Here is a 17,916-nt window from a genome sequence, read left to right as displayed (position 1 = left end):
CGCTGAAACAATTATTAGAAAAATAATTTCCGACAGTTTTGATAATCAGTTAATGAAGAAATGTTAAATATTTGATGCTGGCAGCCACTTAAATCTTAACACGTCCTGCTTTTTATTACTGTTAATTGAATATATTACTTGAACTTTACAAGCAGGATGAAAAGACATAACCTTGGAATTTGGAAAGTCGTGATTGGTGTTTACTTTAATGCTTTTTCCTTACAATTCGAAAAGAGAGATTCAACGGAATTATTAAAAATGAAAATAATTCTTAGTTGCAGCTCTAAAAAACTTATTTATTACAAAATGTTAGAATATAGTAAAACAGTGCCTATCAAAATTTCCTCAGTTTGTTTAATTTGTCCAAACAACAGTCCAAACCCCAATATTTATTTGATGTACAGTGGGGGGAAAAATTATTTGATCCCCTGCTGATTTTGTCCGTTTGCCCAATGACAAAGAAATTATCAGTCTATAATTTTAGTGGTAGGTTTATTTGAACAGTGAGAGACAGAATAACTCTGAAATCTGAAAAATGCATGTCAAACATGTTATAAATTGATTTGCATTTTAATAAGTGAAATAAATATTTGACCCCTCTGCACAACATGACTTAGTACTTGGTGGAAAAACCATTGTTGGCAGTCACAGAGGTCAGATGTTTCTTGTAGTTGGCCACCAGGTTTGCACATATCTCAGGAGGGATGCTGTCCCACTCCTCTTTGCAGATCTTCTCTTAAGTCATTATAGTTTTGAGGACGACGTCTGGCAACTTGAACCTTCAGCTTCCTCCACAGATTTTCTATGGGATTAAGGTCTCTCCAAGTCCTTAATATGCTTCTTCTCGAGCCATTCCATTGTTGCCTTGGCTGTGTGTTTTGGGTCATTGTCCTGCTGGATTACCCATCCACGACCCATTTTCAATGCCCTGGCTGAGCGAAGGAGGTCCCCCCCCAAGATTTGACGGTACATGGCCTCGTCCATCGTCCCTTTGTTGCGGTGAAGTAGTCCTGTCCCCTTAGCATAAAAACACCCCCAAAGCATCATGTTTCCACCTCCATGTTTGACGGTGGGGATGGTATTTTTGGGGTTATAGGCAGCGTTCCTCCTTCTCCAAACACGGCGAGTTGAGTTGATGCTAAAGAGCTCATCTGACCACAACACTTTGACCCAGTCCTCCTCTGAATCATTCAGATGTTCATTGGAAAACTTCAGACGGGCCTGTACATGTGCTTTCTTGAGCAGGGGGACCTTGCGGGCGCTGGAGGATTTTAATCTATGACGGCGTAGTGTGTTACTAATGGTTTTCTTTGAGACTGTGGTCCCAGCTCTCTTCAGGTCATTGACCAGGTCCTCCCGTGTAGTTCTGGGCTGATTCCTCACTGTTCTCATGATCATTGCAACTCCACAAGGTGAGATCTTGCATGGAGCCCCAGACAGAGGGAGAGTGACAGTTCTTTTGTGTTTCTTCCATTTGCGAAAAATCGCACCAACTGTTGTCACCTTCTCACCAAGCTGCTTTGTGTAGGTCTACAATCTTTATCAATGACCTCCTTGGACAGCTCTTTGGTCTTGGCCTTGGTGGAGAGTTTGGAATCTGATTTGCTTGCTTCTGTGGGCAGGTGTCTTTTATAGAGGTAACAAACGTGATTAGCAGCACTCCCTTTAAGAGTGTGCTCCTAATCTCAGCTCGTTACCTGTATAAAAGAAACCTGGGAGACGGAGAGCTTTCTGATTGAGAGGGGGTCAAATACTTATTTCACTCACTAAAATGCAAATTAATTTATAACATTTTTGACAGGCATTTATCTGGATTTTTTTTGTTGTTATTCTGTCTCCCACTGTTCAAATAAACCTACCACTAAAATTATTGACTGATAATTTCTTTTTCAGTGGGCAAACGTAGAAAATCAGCAGGGGAGCAAATCATTTTTTTCCCTCACTGTATAGGGATAATATAAATGAGAGAAAAGCAGCAAATCCTCACATTTGAGAAGCTGGATTGTTTGCTCTATAAAATATCAGAAAACACTGGTCCCAATTAATTGACACAACTAATTGTGTGAGTATTATTCAATTATAAAAATCCTTGTGAATGAATTGCCCCAGATGTGTCAATGATTAATCAATCAATTATCAGCTATGTTTCGGCACTATTTGGGACCACCTTTTAAAGCTCAGGAGAGACAGCCTCAGTCTTGCCCCCATTTATCAAATGCACTCAAGCTAGTGGCATCCTAAATAATAGGTAGAATTGTTACATGTGCATCCATGTTTTGTGTGTGTATATGTATGGTTTCTCTGCAAAAGCGTGTGTGTGACTGTTGAAGGTTTTGTGCTGTGAGTGTGTTTGTTTGTCTGTGTGTGTGCATGCATTCACATCTTGCAGAGGTCATTACAGAGACAGATGACAGAAACAGTTGGCTCTAAACGGGGGGAGAAATAATTAGCTCTCTGTGAGAGAGAGGGAGGAAGAGAGGCAGAGAGAGATTTCTCCCTTGGAAAAAAAAACAAGCCTCATTCCTGGCAGACTTCAGTGTGAAAACGGTCTGGCACTGAACGCAGACGCAGTTCAATCCAAGTCTTGTGTAGCGAGTCTAATGCAGAGCTTGTTGGGAATGGTGACAATGCATCCCAGTCGATCTGTGTGATTTCTTATTACTCACTGTCAGTAGCTTAATGTACTCCTCTTAACACTTTCCTCCACCCTGTCATGACCACAGAGCTGAAAAACAAGAACACCAGAGAGGCAGATTCTTAAATATCGGTGTTAATCTAATCTTAGTACAATTATTAGATTTACGTAGTAATGAAGGTGCTCATTGCTCATTTGTTCATTATCTGTTTGCTTTAAGATAATTATAGACCATGCAGTTTTATGACGTTCTCAGATGAAAGTTGACAGTAGTGAAAGTAGTATTGTGAAATGTTTGGTCGTCCTAGATTGCACTGTGCTCCTGATACTCATTCAGATTCACTTATTGAAGTCCCTGGACCTTGTTTTTGTGGTGGCGCAACGACCAGTGACCATGACCATGCGGTTATTTGTACTCGGTGTCATCTCGGTCTCGGACATTGAGGACTCAGGATTTTATGTCAAGACCAGTCAAGACCATAACTTTGGGAATATCAATAAATTGCTTGTGCATCGTCTGATTTATTCGTTAACATCCTAATTTTGATTGGATGTAAAACGTATTGCTTCAAATGAAACCAATAATAACCCTAATTAAAAATTCCTGTTAACAAAAGTAACCTTCCCTGCGATGGCGATTGTTTGTATGTGGGTGTTTTAATGGGAAAATGGATCTTTCAGATCAATTTGAGAAGTACCTATGATCTCGTTCCATGTCTTATTGTGTGTCATGTAATGTGGGAAACTGGTCTTGGTCTTGACTCGGTCCCTCAGCCTTGGTCACTACTCGGTCTCAGCCCCTAAAAGTCTTGGTCTTATCTCTGTCTGGGTTTGGGCGGTCTTGACTACAACACTAGTGATATTTGTCAACAAGAGCAAACTCTATTCTCAGAGCAAATGCACTATAATTACAGAATAATCCTTAAAGTGTAAATAAACCTCAAACCATTGAACGTGCTTAAATCTGCACCACATGTTTTTAATAATCCCCGGTGAATCAGTCTGCTTATCAATAAATGAATTTGATTGATTCTTACAGTACCTGTTATCCACAGCTGCTTCATACTTTATGAAAAGTGATCCTATAAACAATTTTACAAAACCATTTTTATTAGGCTTATTTGTTTCCATCATCATTGTACTAATTAACTGTTAAAAAATGCACCATCTGCCTTTGACTGCAGATTTGTGGAGCTTTATGTTCACATCTTTCTGCTCTGCACCATCCAGAAAATAACATGATTTCCTGGAGAGGCAGATTGATCATTTGTCGAGCTATTGTCGTCATGCGTCACTGTGATTGCTGTTTAAGACTGATGAGACCATTGATTTCACTGGCTGAGAGCATATTTATTAATCACCTTTATTAATCACCACACCCTCCGATATATATTCACCTACATTGAGCCCTTTTTCACTTTACCCTGCCGCACACACAAGCCCAAATAGCAGGTGCGCTTTGAGGCGCCCACACAGTCTGTGTGCCCAAGACTTACCACCTTGTGTTTGTCATTGCACCTCTGAAAATGTGCCCCATTATCCCTTATATTTAAACAAAATCACGTCTGCTCATCACTGTGACGGCCGACTTTTCACCCCGCTTTCGAGTGTGGCCATTCGGAACATGTTTAAACCCATTTGCCCAAAGATGTTGTACAAACTATTTCTTTTCAAGTTTAATAAGGCACTAACTGTTAGAATCATCTGCTGACTGCCAATTTAGATCGCAGCAATTTAGAAGCATAGCCTAGACACATCATCAAAATTCTTCAGTATGCTTTATTTATTTTACTTTATTGTAGCTTTCTGAAACAATTGGACAGTCACTCCCGTTTACGCACTGATTTGTTGGGTGTGTTGAGGTATGATAGTAGCCATTGTTTGAACATCTTTCTCAAACTTTTTTGAAATGTTCATAAAACTTCCTCGTCCACTTTGTGTATGTACAACTGATAGTAATACCACGAGTGTCTTTGAGGAGAGACTGTCCCAAATGTTGTGCCATTGTCAATAAATTGTGTCAAGACTACAAAGACGTGTAAAAGACATTCTTTGAGAGATCTTCAGGAGGCAGTCGGAGACAGCTTTAACGGCAGGCTTTTAGTGTGACCATTCGGATCAAGTATTAACCTAGATGTGGTGGAGCGACTCCTTTTCCGACTACAAATCTACAAACCAACTAATTGTACTAGAGCATGAAAGCATGCAGAATATACGGGCCGATGCAAAATTGAAAACACCATTTTATTTTAAAGGTTCAGTGTATCCAACGAAGGTTAAAGTCAAGGGCAACTGGACTTGGTTGAAGATACTGGAAGACGTTTCGTCCCTCATCCAAAGGACTTCTTCAGTTCTGACTGACTGGCAGGGAAACTCAGCTATTTAACCTCAGTGGGGTCGTTATCCCGGGTCATCATCCCGGGTCATCGATACCGCTGGTTCGTTAGTGTTCCTGGTTGCTGTAACGACAGACTGCCGGTGGCCAAGACTGAACGACCATCATTGGTATCTTCACCTGAGGCCAAGAGGTTACGTTTGTTGAGTTTCCTGGGAAGTGATGAAAGGACAGCATTGTAAGTGGGGGATAAGTGGTGGCGTAGACCCCCTCCTCTGTTCAATGACGGCTTCTCCACCCTGGTGTAGATGCTTCCTTGACACCTCTTTCGAACCATCCATCTTCTCTGTCTAAAATGTGCACCTGGTGGTCCTCAAACGAGTGTCCTCTGTCCTTCAGATGTCAGTAGACTGCAGAGTCTTGACCTGAGGAGTTGGCCCTTCTGTGTTGAGCCATGCGTTTGTGTAGTGGTTGTTTAGTCTCCCCAATATACAGGTCTGTGCATTCCTCACTGCATTGGACCGCATACACTAGATTGCTTGTTTGGGTGTGCGGTCTTTGGGGTGGACCAGCATCTGTCTTAGTGTGTTCTTGGGTTTCTCTGATACTCCAGACATGTGTGGAATCACAATGTTGTTGTGTTTGACCTTCTTCTCCTCGTCCCCTGTAGTTTTGTTCTTCTTGGTTTTCACAAAGGTCCATTTAGGGTATCCACAGGCTGTAAATGCCCCCTTCAGATGGTTCTGTTCCTTCTCTCTGGCTTGGGCGGTTGTTGGTATGTTTTCCGCTCTGTGGTGCAGTGTTCTCATGACCCCTAGCTTGTGCTCCAGTGGGTGGTGTGAATCGAAGAGTAGGTATTGGTCTGTGTGTGGGGGTTTCCTGTAAGCACCAATCTGCAGGCTCCTGTCCTCTTCAATGTGTACAGCGCAGTCCAGGAAGGCCAAACTGTTGTTGTGAACATCTTCTCATGTGAACTTGATGTTACTGTCCACAGAGTTGATGTGTTCTGTGAAGGCTTGCACTTCCTGGCTTTTAATTTGACCCAGGTGTCGTCCACATATCTGTACCAGTGGCTCAGTGCTGTTCCTCTGAAGGAGCTGAGGGCTTTATTCTCCACTTCTTCCATGTAGATGTTTGCCACAATCGGGGATACCGGTGAGCCCATGGCACAGCCATGCTTCTGTCTGTAGAATCCTCCGTTGTACTGGAAGTAGGTGGTGTTTAGACAGAGGCTGACTAATTTACAGATCTGGTCAGGGCTGAGGCTGGTTCTGTTGTCCAGGGTGTTGTCTCGTAGAAGCCGTTTCCTTACGGTTTCTACTGCCTCTATGGTGGGGATGCAGGTGAACAAAGAAGTCACGTCATAGGATACCATGGTTTCATCTGGATCCAGTTTTAGTCCTCGAACTTTGTTTACAAAGTCAATAGAGTTTTGGACGTGGTGAGGCGTGTTTCCCACTAAAGGAGCTAAGATGGTAGAAATGTGTTTGGGAATGTTGTAGGTGACCGAGTTAATGCTGCTGATAATCGGCCTGCACAGACCTGTATATTGGGGAGACTAAACAACCACTACACAAACGCATGGCTCAACACAGAAGGGCCAGCTCCTCAGGTCAAGACTCTGCAGTCTACTTACATCTGAAGGACAGAGGACACTCGTTTGAGGACCACCAGGTGCACATTTTAGACAGAGAAGATGGATGGTTTGAAAGAGGTGTCAAGGAAGCATCTACACCAGGGTTGAGAAGCCGTCATTGAACAGGGGAGGGGGTCTACGCCACCACTTATCCCCCACTTACAATGCGGTCCTTTCATCACTTCCCAGGAAACTCAACAAACGTAACCTATTGGCCTCAGGTGAAGATACCAACGATGGTCGTTCAGTCTTGGCCACCAGTAGTCCTAACGACTGTCGTTACAGCAACCAGGAACACTAACGAACCAGCGGTATCGATGACCCAGGATAACGACCCCACTGAGGTCAAATAGCTGAGTTTCCCTGCCAGTCAGTCAGAACTGAAGAAGTCCTTTGGATGAGGAACAAAACGTCTTCCAGTATTTTCAACCAAGTCCAGTTGCCCTTGATTTTAACCTTCGTTGGATAACTATGACCTGGATGACTGAGAATCTTCATAGACAAAGGTTCAGTGTGTTTTAGTGGCATCTAGTGGTGAAGGTTGCAAATTGCAACCTAATTGCTCACCCTTCCTTTTCCAAGCGCATAGGAGAACCTACAGTGGCCGCCACGCTCTGTTGGCTCTAAATGCTACGTGCTAAAACGTGCTAAATGCTAAATACGTGCTAATGCCAAATAATATGTGTGGTCCTCTATTTGTCCAAATTTCACTTCTTTTCTTACTTCTAATAAACCAGAAAACTACTACTACTAGTACTACTTCTTTTTCCTTCTTCCTCTTGTAGAAACATGGCGGCGCAACATAGTGACTTCCATGTTACAGGACCCCCTGGTGTATTGAAATGGCTCATACTAAGGAAATAAAAAAACATAAAGGGTAATTGTGAAAGGTCTTTACACACCACTGAAAACATAGTTATGGATCTTGCATTTCTGTCAATAGATCCTCCTAAATATTACAGACCTTTAAGGAGACACTGTGCAAGCACTGCAGCTAAACTTGTTTTTGATTTGGTGAATTTTTGAAATGTGAGAACGGAAGAATTATTTTCAACCATTTACACAGCACGGCCGACTCAGCCTTTCTGTGTGGGTTTCCTCCGGGTGCTCCGGTTTCCTCCACCATCAAAAACATGTTAGGTAGGTTCTCCAGTCAGTGCCGTTAGACCTGGCACTGTATTTTAATCTGGAGTTGGTCCCCGGGCTGTACAGTGGCTGCCCACTGCTCCCTTCAGGAATAGTTTAAATGCAGAGGATGAATTTCACTACGTGTATGTGACAAAGTACCTTTACTGTTACCTTTTAGTAGCACTACCATTCAACATGCATTCATGGCACATTAACCTCTCTCAAAATTAATATTGTGCAGTCTGACACAGATTGAGACCCAAAATTAGATTCATATAGCACAGTGTGGCATGCAAAGAACCTGCAAGCTCGCTGTTACTCACACTTAGTTGTGAATGGATTGCTATTACTTGTTGCTGCTACCTTATTTTTAATTTATAATACACATGCTTTATTAAAGTTATGCACTTTAACAACAGAATTCTGTTTATTTTCAAATTGTAAATAATATACTTTACTGACCTGTGCTCTGTTTTTCAGATACCAATGTCAAAGAGCATTTGAAGCTGTCAAATGTAATGGGAATCATTATTCATGTTTTAGGTCCTGTTCTTTGAGATGACCCTACATTTGAATCTGAGGCAGTCCATTTTATTCATGAAGCTCATTGTCTTTTCCCCTCCGCATACGTTTGCTGGCCAACATTGGTTAGCTCAGTTCATCTAGGTTTGAACTTGCAATGTGAAAAATGTTTTTCCAATTGGCATTTCAGCCCTGAATGCTTCTGCTGTATCCATAAGCCTGCTGGCCTCTCCACCTCCCATTAAGCATAATGCAGGGTGGAAATGTCTCCCTTAACTCGCAGAGCACCTCTCAAATCCCTCAGAGACCAATAGCTGGAATGACAAATCGGAGGGCACGTCGGCATGGCATTTAAGGCTGCTAACGAGATAAAGCGCCCGAGCTTGGCACCTCTCACCCGCTCGCTACTCCTCCGCCCTGCTTACTGTCATCTGTACGGCTAAAGAGCTTTAGCGGAGAGGCCCCTGAAGTGCGGTCCACGAGCCAGCTTGGCTTTATCCCTCCCTTAACCCTTCTTCCCAATCTTCCTCCTCTCCTCCTCGCTGCCTCAATTCCTCCTACCATCGGCACATAATTAAAAGTGCTGGGCTGGGTGCCCAAGTGGCTGAAGGCTATGAGTCACTCCCCAGGCCTGCAAGAATGAGGGATAAATCACCTGGGGGAGGAGGGCTGGAACTTCTCTCTCCCCTCACACCTGGGTTCATTCGGGGGGACCCTATTACTAGGCCCTCCAATTACCCTGTCCCGCCAGCCTGAATTTATTTGTACCGCTCCCCCACTACCATAAAATTATAACTTTGCGTAATAATTTTTTGCTCGATGCAGTCCAACCCAAGGTTAATAGCTGCCTAGCTGACTTTGAGGAGGCTGAAGGATGCTGCCGCTCCGATGCTCTTCTTCTCCTCCTCCTCTTCCTCCTTTCATCCTCTTGTTTAGCCTGTAAAAGTAGTACAGGGAAGGGGGGTGGAAGTGCCTAGCAGGAGTTATTGTCCAGTGCAACCCCATTAACGGTCCCCCAAGGTGCTGTAAGTGTCTCTCTTATGGGAGAAACCGCCATTAATTGTCTGATCAAACCTTGAGACCCTCACTGTTTTACTGCATTGTAGGCCCTGAACTGCATTCAATCGAGGGCCCTCATAGAATAGATTTCCATCTAATGAAAAGAGCTCAGTAAGGAGGAATTTCTATTAACTTCTTATGGATAAAAGTTTAGCTTGTTTGTTGAACTTGAAGCCGAGACAGCTGTTGATTGTGTTCTCAAGTGTAGCTGAGGCCTCAGCATTTCACCAAGAAGGAAGGAAGGAAACTTGTAAGTATTTCTGGTGCCTTATGCTGTAAAGTAGTCTACGCATCTTTTTCATTACCATTGATCATGAAGATTAAAATTGGACAGGAAAAAATAGTAAACTGGAACCAGGAAAAATAAGGCTAAAAGCAGCAGTTACTATGCTAAGGTGTAACCTAGTAATACAGTGTTTGTGCTGACTGAGTTTATTCTTGAGCCTGAAAAATCTTCAAAATCTACACAGCATTGACTTGTTGCCTCTATCCAGAGCTTTCAACCACATCTTGCAGTTCCTGCAAACCAATAAGTGGACCTTGAGTTAAGAAGTTTTGTCAAGATGCTAGTGTTGCTTTGAGTTTCAATACTGATAGGAAAACAATACTTTATGCAATGCTTATTTTGAGCAATAGTAAGATTTCAGCCGCGATGAAGCAGCTTGATTCAAAAGGAATGCAATGAAACCGGAAGTCACTTCACCCACCTTTTGTTTGCCAAGAATGTTTTAGCACGTACCTTTCCCCCCCCAAAAATACAAATTGTCGGTTTTACATTTCTGTTTTTGTGTACAGATTAAAGAGTTGAAGTATGTGTTAATTAGTGAGCTTTAATGGTGTTAGGCTAATTGGCTCTCGGCTCCAGCTCCGAACTCAACACACAGACAGGCGAGTAGTATCTATCTTCTTAGCTCACTCATGGAAAGAAAGCAAGGTAGGAGTATTTCCCAAAAAGGTTTAACTGTTCCTTTGAAACATGCAAAAACAGGTATTTTGCAGCGTGCCTTGAATTTCAGCTCTTTGGGCTGTTCTTTCATTCATCTCTTCAATGACTGGCCAAACAAAATAATGAATATAATTGATTAATCATGACATGTTTTCATATGAGTCCCTTGGAATTAAAGAGCATTTTTACATTTACCCGTAAAACACCAAGAAATGCTTCATAAGGGACACCATGTTCTCCACTGAGAGGAACTTCAATGCCCCTTTTGCATTATATTTGTGCAAGGTGCATCTCATGATTTCTACACTATCGGTGTTAGTTTTTCCATCTACAGGACACCATTTGGTTTTTTAGTAGACATTTGTTTTTTTTGCCATTGAATGGTCCATTAAGACTGCAGACAAGGTTACATTCTATTAATAATGTGGGAAGGACATCTATTCTGTATTGTTGCTGGCACACTCATGTGCCATATTGTACTTAACTAATAAGTTACACACTATGCAGATCAAAATTAGACATGTGAAATTAGAGTATGCTCAGCTCTAGCTGAATTATCGTGCTGCTGCCAAAGGTTTGCTTATAAGAAATGTTTTTTTAAAAAGTACACAATTAAAGCCCTTTCACAGAAAATCTCTCTTGGATAATGCACCTCATCCCCAGCCCTTATTAGCAGGGCCATTTGTCAAAAACAAAAAAGATGGAATGGAGTTTTTTTTTTAAAATTTTTATTTCCTTTGTTGTTGTATGTTTTCCTCTGACTCCCCCAGCTTGTCAAATGCAGAACTCCCATGAATCCAGTGTGACTTCTAAAAGTGTCTTAATCGTCGCTTTAAAGGCCAAATCAAGATGAAAAGTCTTCAGCCGTATGAAGTTGACAGGGGAAAAAAGAACCAAAGAGATGCCTGCCTTGAAATTACGTTTACTGTCATATTAAAAAAAAAGAGAGGAATCAGGAATCTTTTTGGGGGGAATCAGAGAAGTGAGTGGAGCTTTGAACTGCGGCTGGTGTGTGTGGAGGGAGGTGCATGCAGTTTCATCCTCAACACATTTCTCCTCTCTGTTTCTGCTTTTCTTTCAGATCCACATCATTGACTTTGATGATGAGAATAACATCATTAATAAGAATGTCCTTCTGCACCAAGCTGGAGAGATATGGCACATTGGCACCAGTCCGGCAGATAAGGCTGTGCTTACCACCTGCTATAACAAAAGTGAGTCCTACTGTTTCCTTCTGTCTCTGGCTCCATTCATTTTTTTCTTTGTTTTTTGTTTTTCTGTCTGTGTCCATTTTTATATAAATACTGTTTGTCTCGTCCATCTAATGACCTCATGCAGTTGTTGAGAATTATAACACATATAATAAGTCTTTAACAGGTGATCAATAACCCGCCAGTCTGTCTTCGCCGGTAGCAACTGTGTTAGAAGTCATGTTCAGACTTTGATAGGATCAATACTAATGTGTGGACATGATGACCCACATGAGGGATAATAGCAGCGGCTGAAAAGTCGCTGTCAGGCAGGAGAAAATCTTTGAAGGTCACTTTTACATCATCTATGCTTTTATGGAAGGTTTTCTTCAAATTGTACAACCTCATAAATGGTTTTTGGTTTGCTGCACTGACAAAAAAAAAAAACGATCGGGTGCAATAGGACAGACAAAGACATGACGTTGACTTTGACATTTTATATTTCAGCTGTTACAAGAAGAAGAACCAGCGTCAAGCATCCCTGATAAACTATCATGTTTTAACACCCCCCATAACCCTCTCAGTTGACACAGCCATACTACAGCCATAGTTTTGACAAAAAATACTACTGTACCTTTAAGGGTGATAAGGAGTCTTCCTTATCATTAACACAGATTTTTGCATACGTTGGATGTATGATTAAAACTAGCATATAAATTAAATTTGTAAAAATTTAAGCCTGTCAGTGGCAAAAACTAGCACTGTAATAAAATTTTGTCCCAATTAGTCACAAACACAAATACATGGGGGGAAAAAAGGGTCCAGGTGGAAAAATACTGAACTTAGCCTTTAATGCTTTGGGGCTAAGGAATGCACTATGTTAATAATGGTTCTCACAAGTATAGAAGGTGTGCAAGTGTGGCTAGCGTGTTGCGTCACAGGAGCAGATAGCCATGTCAGATGAGGTATGGGGAGGTTGAGGCAGAGTGTACTGTAGGCCTTTAGGGGCAGACATAACCCTCCACTGCCCTCTCCCCTCGCTCCCTCTCTTTTTTTCCCTGTCTCTCGCTCTCTGTCAGCTGAGTTCTACATGCTCGAGTTCACAGGATGACAGCCACTCTGGACCAGGCTGAAGCTCAGACAGCCCTCTATGCACTGCTGCACACCCCACACACACATAAATATATACATACAAACACACAAGAGTGTTCATATGGCGTTTCCATACCACCTCCCACCAGCACTCTAATATGTGAGCAAGAAAAGGCTTTTGTTCAAGATGATTGCTGGCCCACTTACTCCAAGTGCAAGGTTGTCTAAAACCACTCAAGAGCCTGTGGACTCGCACCACGTTGCTTTTTAATTTGACAAATAGGCCTAACGCCAGTGCTTCATAGCCCAACGCCTGCCCACACACTGTCAATATCTACACCAAAAAGAAATTAGGCTCTTTTGCTCTCTCTGTTTTCTCTCTCTCTCTCCTCCTGCTTTCTCTCTCTCTCTCGCTCTGTGAAGGGCTATGCCCTCCAGCTTCAAACTTTTAGTCCAATTACTGTATCAATTTTACATTTTACTCCACTGGTTCCAATTAACAACTCTGGCTCTGGTGTGGATGTGCCAAACGAACTCATTTGTGATGTGGATTTGGAGGAAAGTGTATCCACGTCACCGCATCAGTGCCTGTCCACCACACACACACACACACACTCTGACTGTACTCTTAACAATCTGTGAATGACTGTGTGTGTTTGTGTGTTGTGCCCCTCCAGCCAGTGACAGCAGAGTGGTGTCGTGTGCGGCAGTATGGCGGATGCCTTCTGATTGGGAGACAGGAAGTCATGAGTCACCTGACGATTCCACCCACAACCCCCAAACGCTGGAGCTGCTCTGTCACCTAGATGACAGCGCCCACAGCAATGCTGCCTGGTAGGTGTTGCTTGTACTCAGAGTACAAATGCTGCAAGTGCAATTATTCTTTTTTATGCACAATAGTTATTATCTGTTTGTCTCTGGTATGTATTTGTAGGATGGGATATGGTTAATTTTTTGTGGATGCAGGATGCTTAATAACTCATGGGGTTCACAAACAGGACTTCACACCATTCTCGTGTTTCATTGATTAATCTACTGTAAATTATGCGCACGTTCGGGTAAGCTTACTAGAACATACACAACAGGTTCTGGCGGGTGGGCCAAAAAGTGAGAAACATTGTTTGCAATAGTCAGCCTTGCTGTGCATGCCAGCTTTGTTTAGCATGTTGATGTTCAAATTTCAGATCAATGTTTGATGCTGCTCAAACTACAAAAATGTACTAGCGACCAGGCTACATTGCTACTTTAAGTCTGTGCCACGGCTGCATAGCTGCAGTGTGTTTGTTCGACAGAGGGCGGGGTCGAGCTGAGCAGGGTAGTGCGGAGGTGTGGCCGTGTTCATTTGTTTCCTAGAACAAAACCGCCATGAAACAATCAGACAAATAACAACCTATTGCTCTTATTAAGTGCTTTGCTCTCACCAACTCCCCATTTCACCTCAAACTTGTTCGACCACCACTGCCAACAGCGTGTCCACAAACTGCAATCTACTAATACTACTCATTTAAGTGGAAATGGAAGATTTCAATGTAAAAAAAAAGAGAGATTCAGAACAGACCTACCATAAATAATCATATTATTGAACATTGGATGAGTTGACCTCCCTTGGTATAACCATAATGACGTCAGGGAGTTTCAAGTTGTTAGTAAATGCACTAAAAGAAAAAGGTTGAGCTTAGAATTTCCAAATTCCAATAAAGAATTTGGCTTAAAATATTTGTGTGTCATCCAGCGCTCTGCTATGTGGTAGTGAAGTATGGGCTCCACTCATGCATTTTACATGTACAAAAGAACACCAACAAATGCATATAGAGCAGAATTAGGCAGATATCCACTGATAATTAACATTCAGAAATCACTCAAATGTTTGAATGACCTTAAATCCAGCTCCCTAGAAGCCCTCCATTCCAAAGCCCTCCAAGCCCAGCTGACCCTGCAAAGACTCCCCCATGTCAGTTGGTGCTGAGACTACCTGCCCCCTCTCAGACACTCTGACTCAGTCTCACAACAACACTGCTTTGCAGTCCCCAATCAGAGTAAACCAAATTATAACGCAATGTAAAGAAACCTATTTGACTGAAAGGGTTTCACGTTTAGATAAAAAGGAATTGCGTGCTGATGGCACACCACCCTTTGAACTTTCACAACATATTGTTTCCTAACTAAAAGCCCATGTAGATTAGAATGTTATCTGACCTTAAAAATAAATGATGAATTGGCAGAATATCTCTCTACTGTCAGAGATGGAAAGCAGGGACAGATCTTGACCAAGTACATGCTCAGTGACCGCAAACTGTCCGTCGAAAAAGGAACACAAAAAATCATGGCAACCAAAAGAAAACAGATTATGTGGTCACTGTTCGACCAGTGAGACTGAGACAAAGATGCACTTCCTCCTACAATGTAAAATAAGGAAATGAAGAGCATTTACAAGTTCAACGGTGTAATCTCACATTTCAAATAGCTAAATGAGCTCTCCTAGGAGAAGGAGACATGGCCTGTCTTGCTGCCCTATATGGGTCAACATGCCACAACCTGAGGGACAGTGATGGTTAACCTAGTCTCTCTCTCTCTCTCTCTCTCTCTCACTCACACACACACACACACACACACACACACACACACACACACACACACACACACACACACACACACACTTAAATTCATTAAAAAAGGTTGTAGTGTTTATATAGTTCTAACTTATTTGTATCGGTATTTTTTAACTGCAAGTCTACATTTTTTTTAAATGTTCTATTTTCCTTCCATACAGCGATCAGCCATAACATTATGACCACTGACAGGTGTAGTGAATAGCACTGATTATCTTGTTACCATGGCACCTCTCAGTGGGTGGGATATATTGACACACAGCAGGTGAACATTGTGTCCTCATAGTTGATATGTTAGAAGCAGGAAAAATGGGCAAGCGTAAGGATTTGAGAGACATTGACAAGGGTCAGATTGTGATGGCTAGATACCACTGATGGTCAGAGCATCCCCAAAATGGTCTGCAGAGGTGGGTACCTATTAAAAGTGATCCAAGGAAAGAAAAGGGGTGAACCGGCAACAGGGTCATGGGCGGCCAAGGCTCACTGATGCACGTGAGGAGGGAAAGTTGGCCCGCATTGTCCAATCCAACAGACTACTGAGCTACGGTAGGTCAAGCTGCTGAAAAATATACTGGTAGATACTGGTTCTGATTGGAAGGTGTCAGAACACAGTGGAGTCCATGCTTCTACGGGTCAGGGCTGTTTTGGTGGCAAAAGGAGATCTACATATAATGACCAGCAAGTGGTCACAGGTGGGCCAGCGGGTGGTCACAATGTTTTGACTTATCAATGTATATTTTTAATAGCAAAATCCCAACTCTAATTTTTATGTCTTTATTACACACTTGCTTTGGCAATGTAAATGTCTGTCCAGGTCGGATATTGCAAAAACGGAACCACTTGGATCAAATTCCTCACTTCTACTACTGTTTATTACTGTAAATACCCAAGTTTAGGTAAAAATCGATTAAACATCATCTTAAACTATAAAATCAAATTAATTAATAAAATTAATTTATCGCCCAGCTCTAGTCTGAGGTAGATAAATCAAGTAGCTATCCAGTCCATTAAGCTTAACTGCCAGTTATGTTCTGCATTGTATTTCAGTGGAGTAAGGACTTGAGTAAAGTAAATGGATTTCAAAAATGGAAATAAGCTGTCTGTCCCACAAACTCGCGTTAAGACCTGTGGTGATTGAGCTTTTCAGGTTGTTGCACCTAAACTCTGGGATGCTCTGTCTGCACCCTTATGTTTTCGAAAGGCAGCTAAAGACTCACCTGTTCAGACAGGCCCTTGGTTAACCTGTATGGTCTGCAGTTTATGTATTTTTTGTATTTTTTACTGCTTATTGTGTAATTGTTATACATTTTTATTACATACTGTGCTTTTAGCTCACTTCTTCATGAGGCTTGGGTGGTCATATCATTCTGTGAATGTTAATGTAGTAAAGCACTTTGTTTACTTACTTACTTTAGGATGGCCTTTCTTGGTGGCAAGTATAAATAGGAGGACTAATTACAAGGACCAAATATTGTTTCAGTATACTGTATGTATGGGCATGTGAGTACTACTTTTAGACAGACTTTAAAAAATTTGAACCTATCCTTTAAACCCACTACATAGTTGGAAGTTGAGTGCGATGCTCCGATTCATACATCACAAAGAGTCAATAGTGTATCTGGCAAAATAACGTTGTTTAACACAGAATGTCATGCCTTATTTCATTCAGCAGTTGGCAGGGACTTGGCAGAATGATTTGCCCACCTCAAACAAAGAAAAAAACAACCTACAGGCAGTTTTAGGAAGGCTCTGTCTTCATGAGATCAGAAGTCCTAAAACTAAATGGGAGCCATTTAGAAATTACAGTGAACATTGAAAACACACTAGGGGACAGATGGACATGTTGGCCTGCTGAAATTGAAATAGCCCACACTCTCCACACCATTAGATTCCTACCAGCTGGAATAAAGCTCACCCCACTGCCTGTGTCTCTCTTCCATGTGAGTGTTTTTTTTTTTTTTTTTTGGCTCAGAATATTGACTGGCCCACATCTCAGACTGCTTCGGCCTTTTGTCTTACAGTCGGAGCTCCTGTGTACAACGCCTGGCCATGACTCACTGCCTGTGAGAATTGAAATCAATGGTCATTCCCCTTTTTAGTCCACTGTTCATCGGCCGCCTCATGATTGCTATCATTTTTAGAGGCGCCAATCAGTTAGGGTGATGCATACTGTAGCAGGTGTCTGCAAAGGAGAGATAAAGAGGGAGTGAGGAAGATGAGTAGAGGAGAAGAGTGCATTTGTGCAATATGTGTGTTTTGTGCATGTGTGTATGTGTGTATATGTGTATATATATGTGTGTGTGTGTGTGTGTGTGTCATAGGGCAGGTCAAGCAAGGTTGCTGGGTAAAGATTGATGGCTCTGGGCTCCACCATATTAACACCCTGAGAGCTGTAACCCTCACAAGGGCACCACACTCTGTGTGTGTGTGTGTGTGTGTGTGTGTGTGTGTGTGGCAGGAGTGTGCATTCGGTGCTGTGAAGCCTGTAGCCTATGCTGTGCACTATTGACTCCCCTAGATGGATGGCTTTGGTCCACTGCCCACCTCCTCCATCTCTCTATGATGTGCACGTACACACACACACACACTTATCCCCACTCACTCTTATAATACTGGCAGCTTTCACCAGTCTGTGTATTTATGCATGTTTGTGTGTGTCAGCAGACAAAGAGTAAAGAGATTAGAGTTCGTATTCTTATGAGGCTTTTGTCTGTTTAATGTGTGTGTGTTTGTTCACCTGCCCATGTGTGTTTGCGCCCACTGT

General features: G+C 42.2%; 1 protein-coding gene across 1 annotated transcript in view; it reads left to right on the top strand.

The window, feature by feature from the left end:
• The window catches only part of eipr1 (EARP complex and GARP complex interacting protein 1), a 68,204-nt gene that overhangs the window by 1,943 nt on the left and 48,345 nt on the right, over positions 1 to 17,916 (top strand). Inside the window, exons 3-4 of the mRNA XM_038729821.1 lie at positions 11,343 to 11,475; positions 13,221 to 13,377. Of these exons, the coding sequence (XP_038585749.1) occupies positions 11,343 to 11,475; positions 13,221 to 13,377 (290 nt within the window). The remainder of the gene's footprint in view (positions 1 to 11,342; positions 11,476 to 13,220; positions 13,378 to 17,916) is intronic.

Source organism: Micropterus salmoides, unplaced genomic scaffold, assembly GCF_014851395.1.
Source record: "Micropterus salmoides isolate LMB-PRFRI ecotype aquatic unplaced genomic scaffold, ASM1485139v1 Ms_hic_scaffold_19, whole genome shotgun sequence".
Classification (NCBI taxonomy): domain Eukaryota; kingdom Metazoa; phylum Chordata; class Actinopteri; order Centrarchiformes; family Centrarchidae; genus Micropterus; species Micropterus salmoides.
The sequence above is the reverse complement of the archived record's forward strand: the minus strand, read 5'-3'. Positions and strand labels throughout refer to the sequence as shown.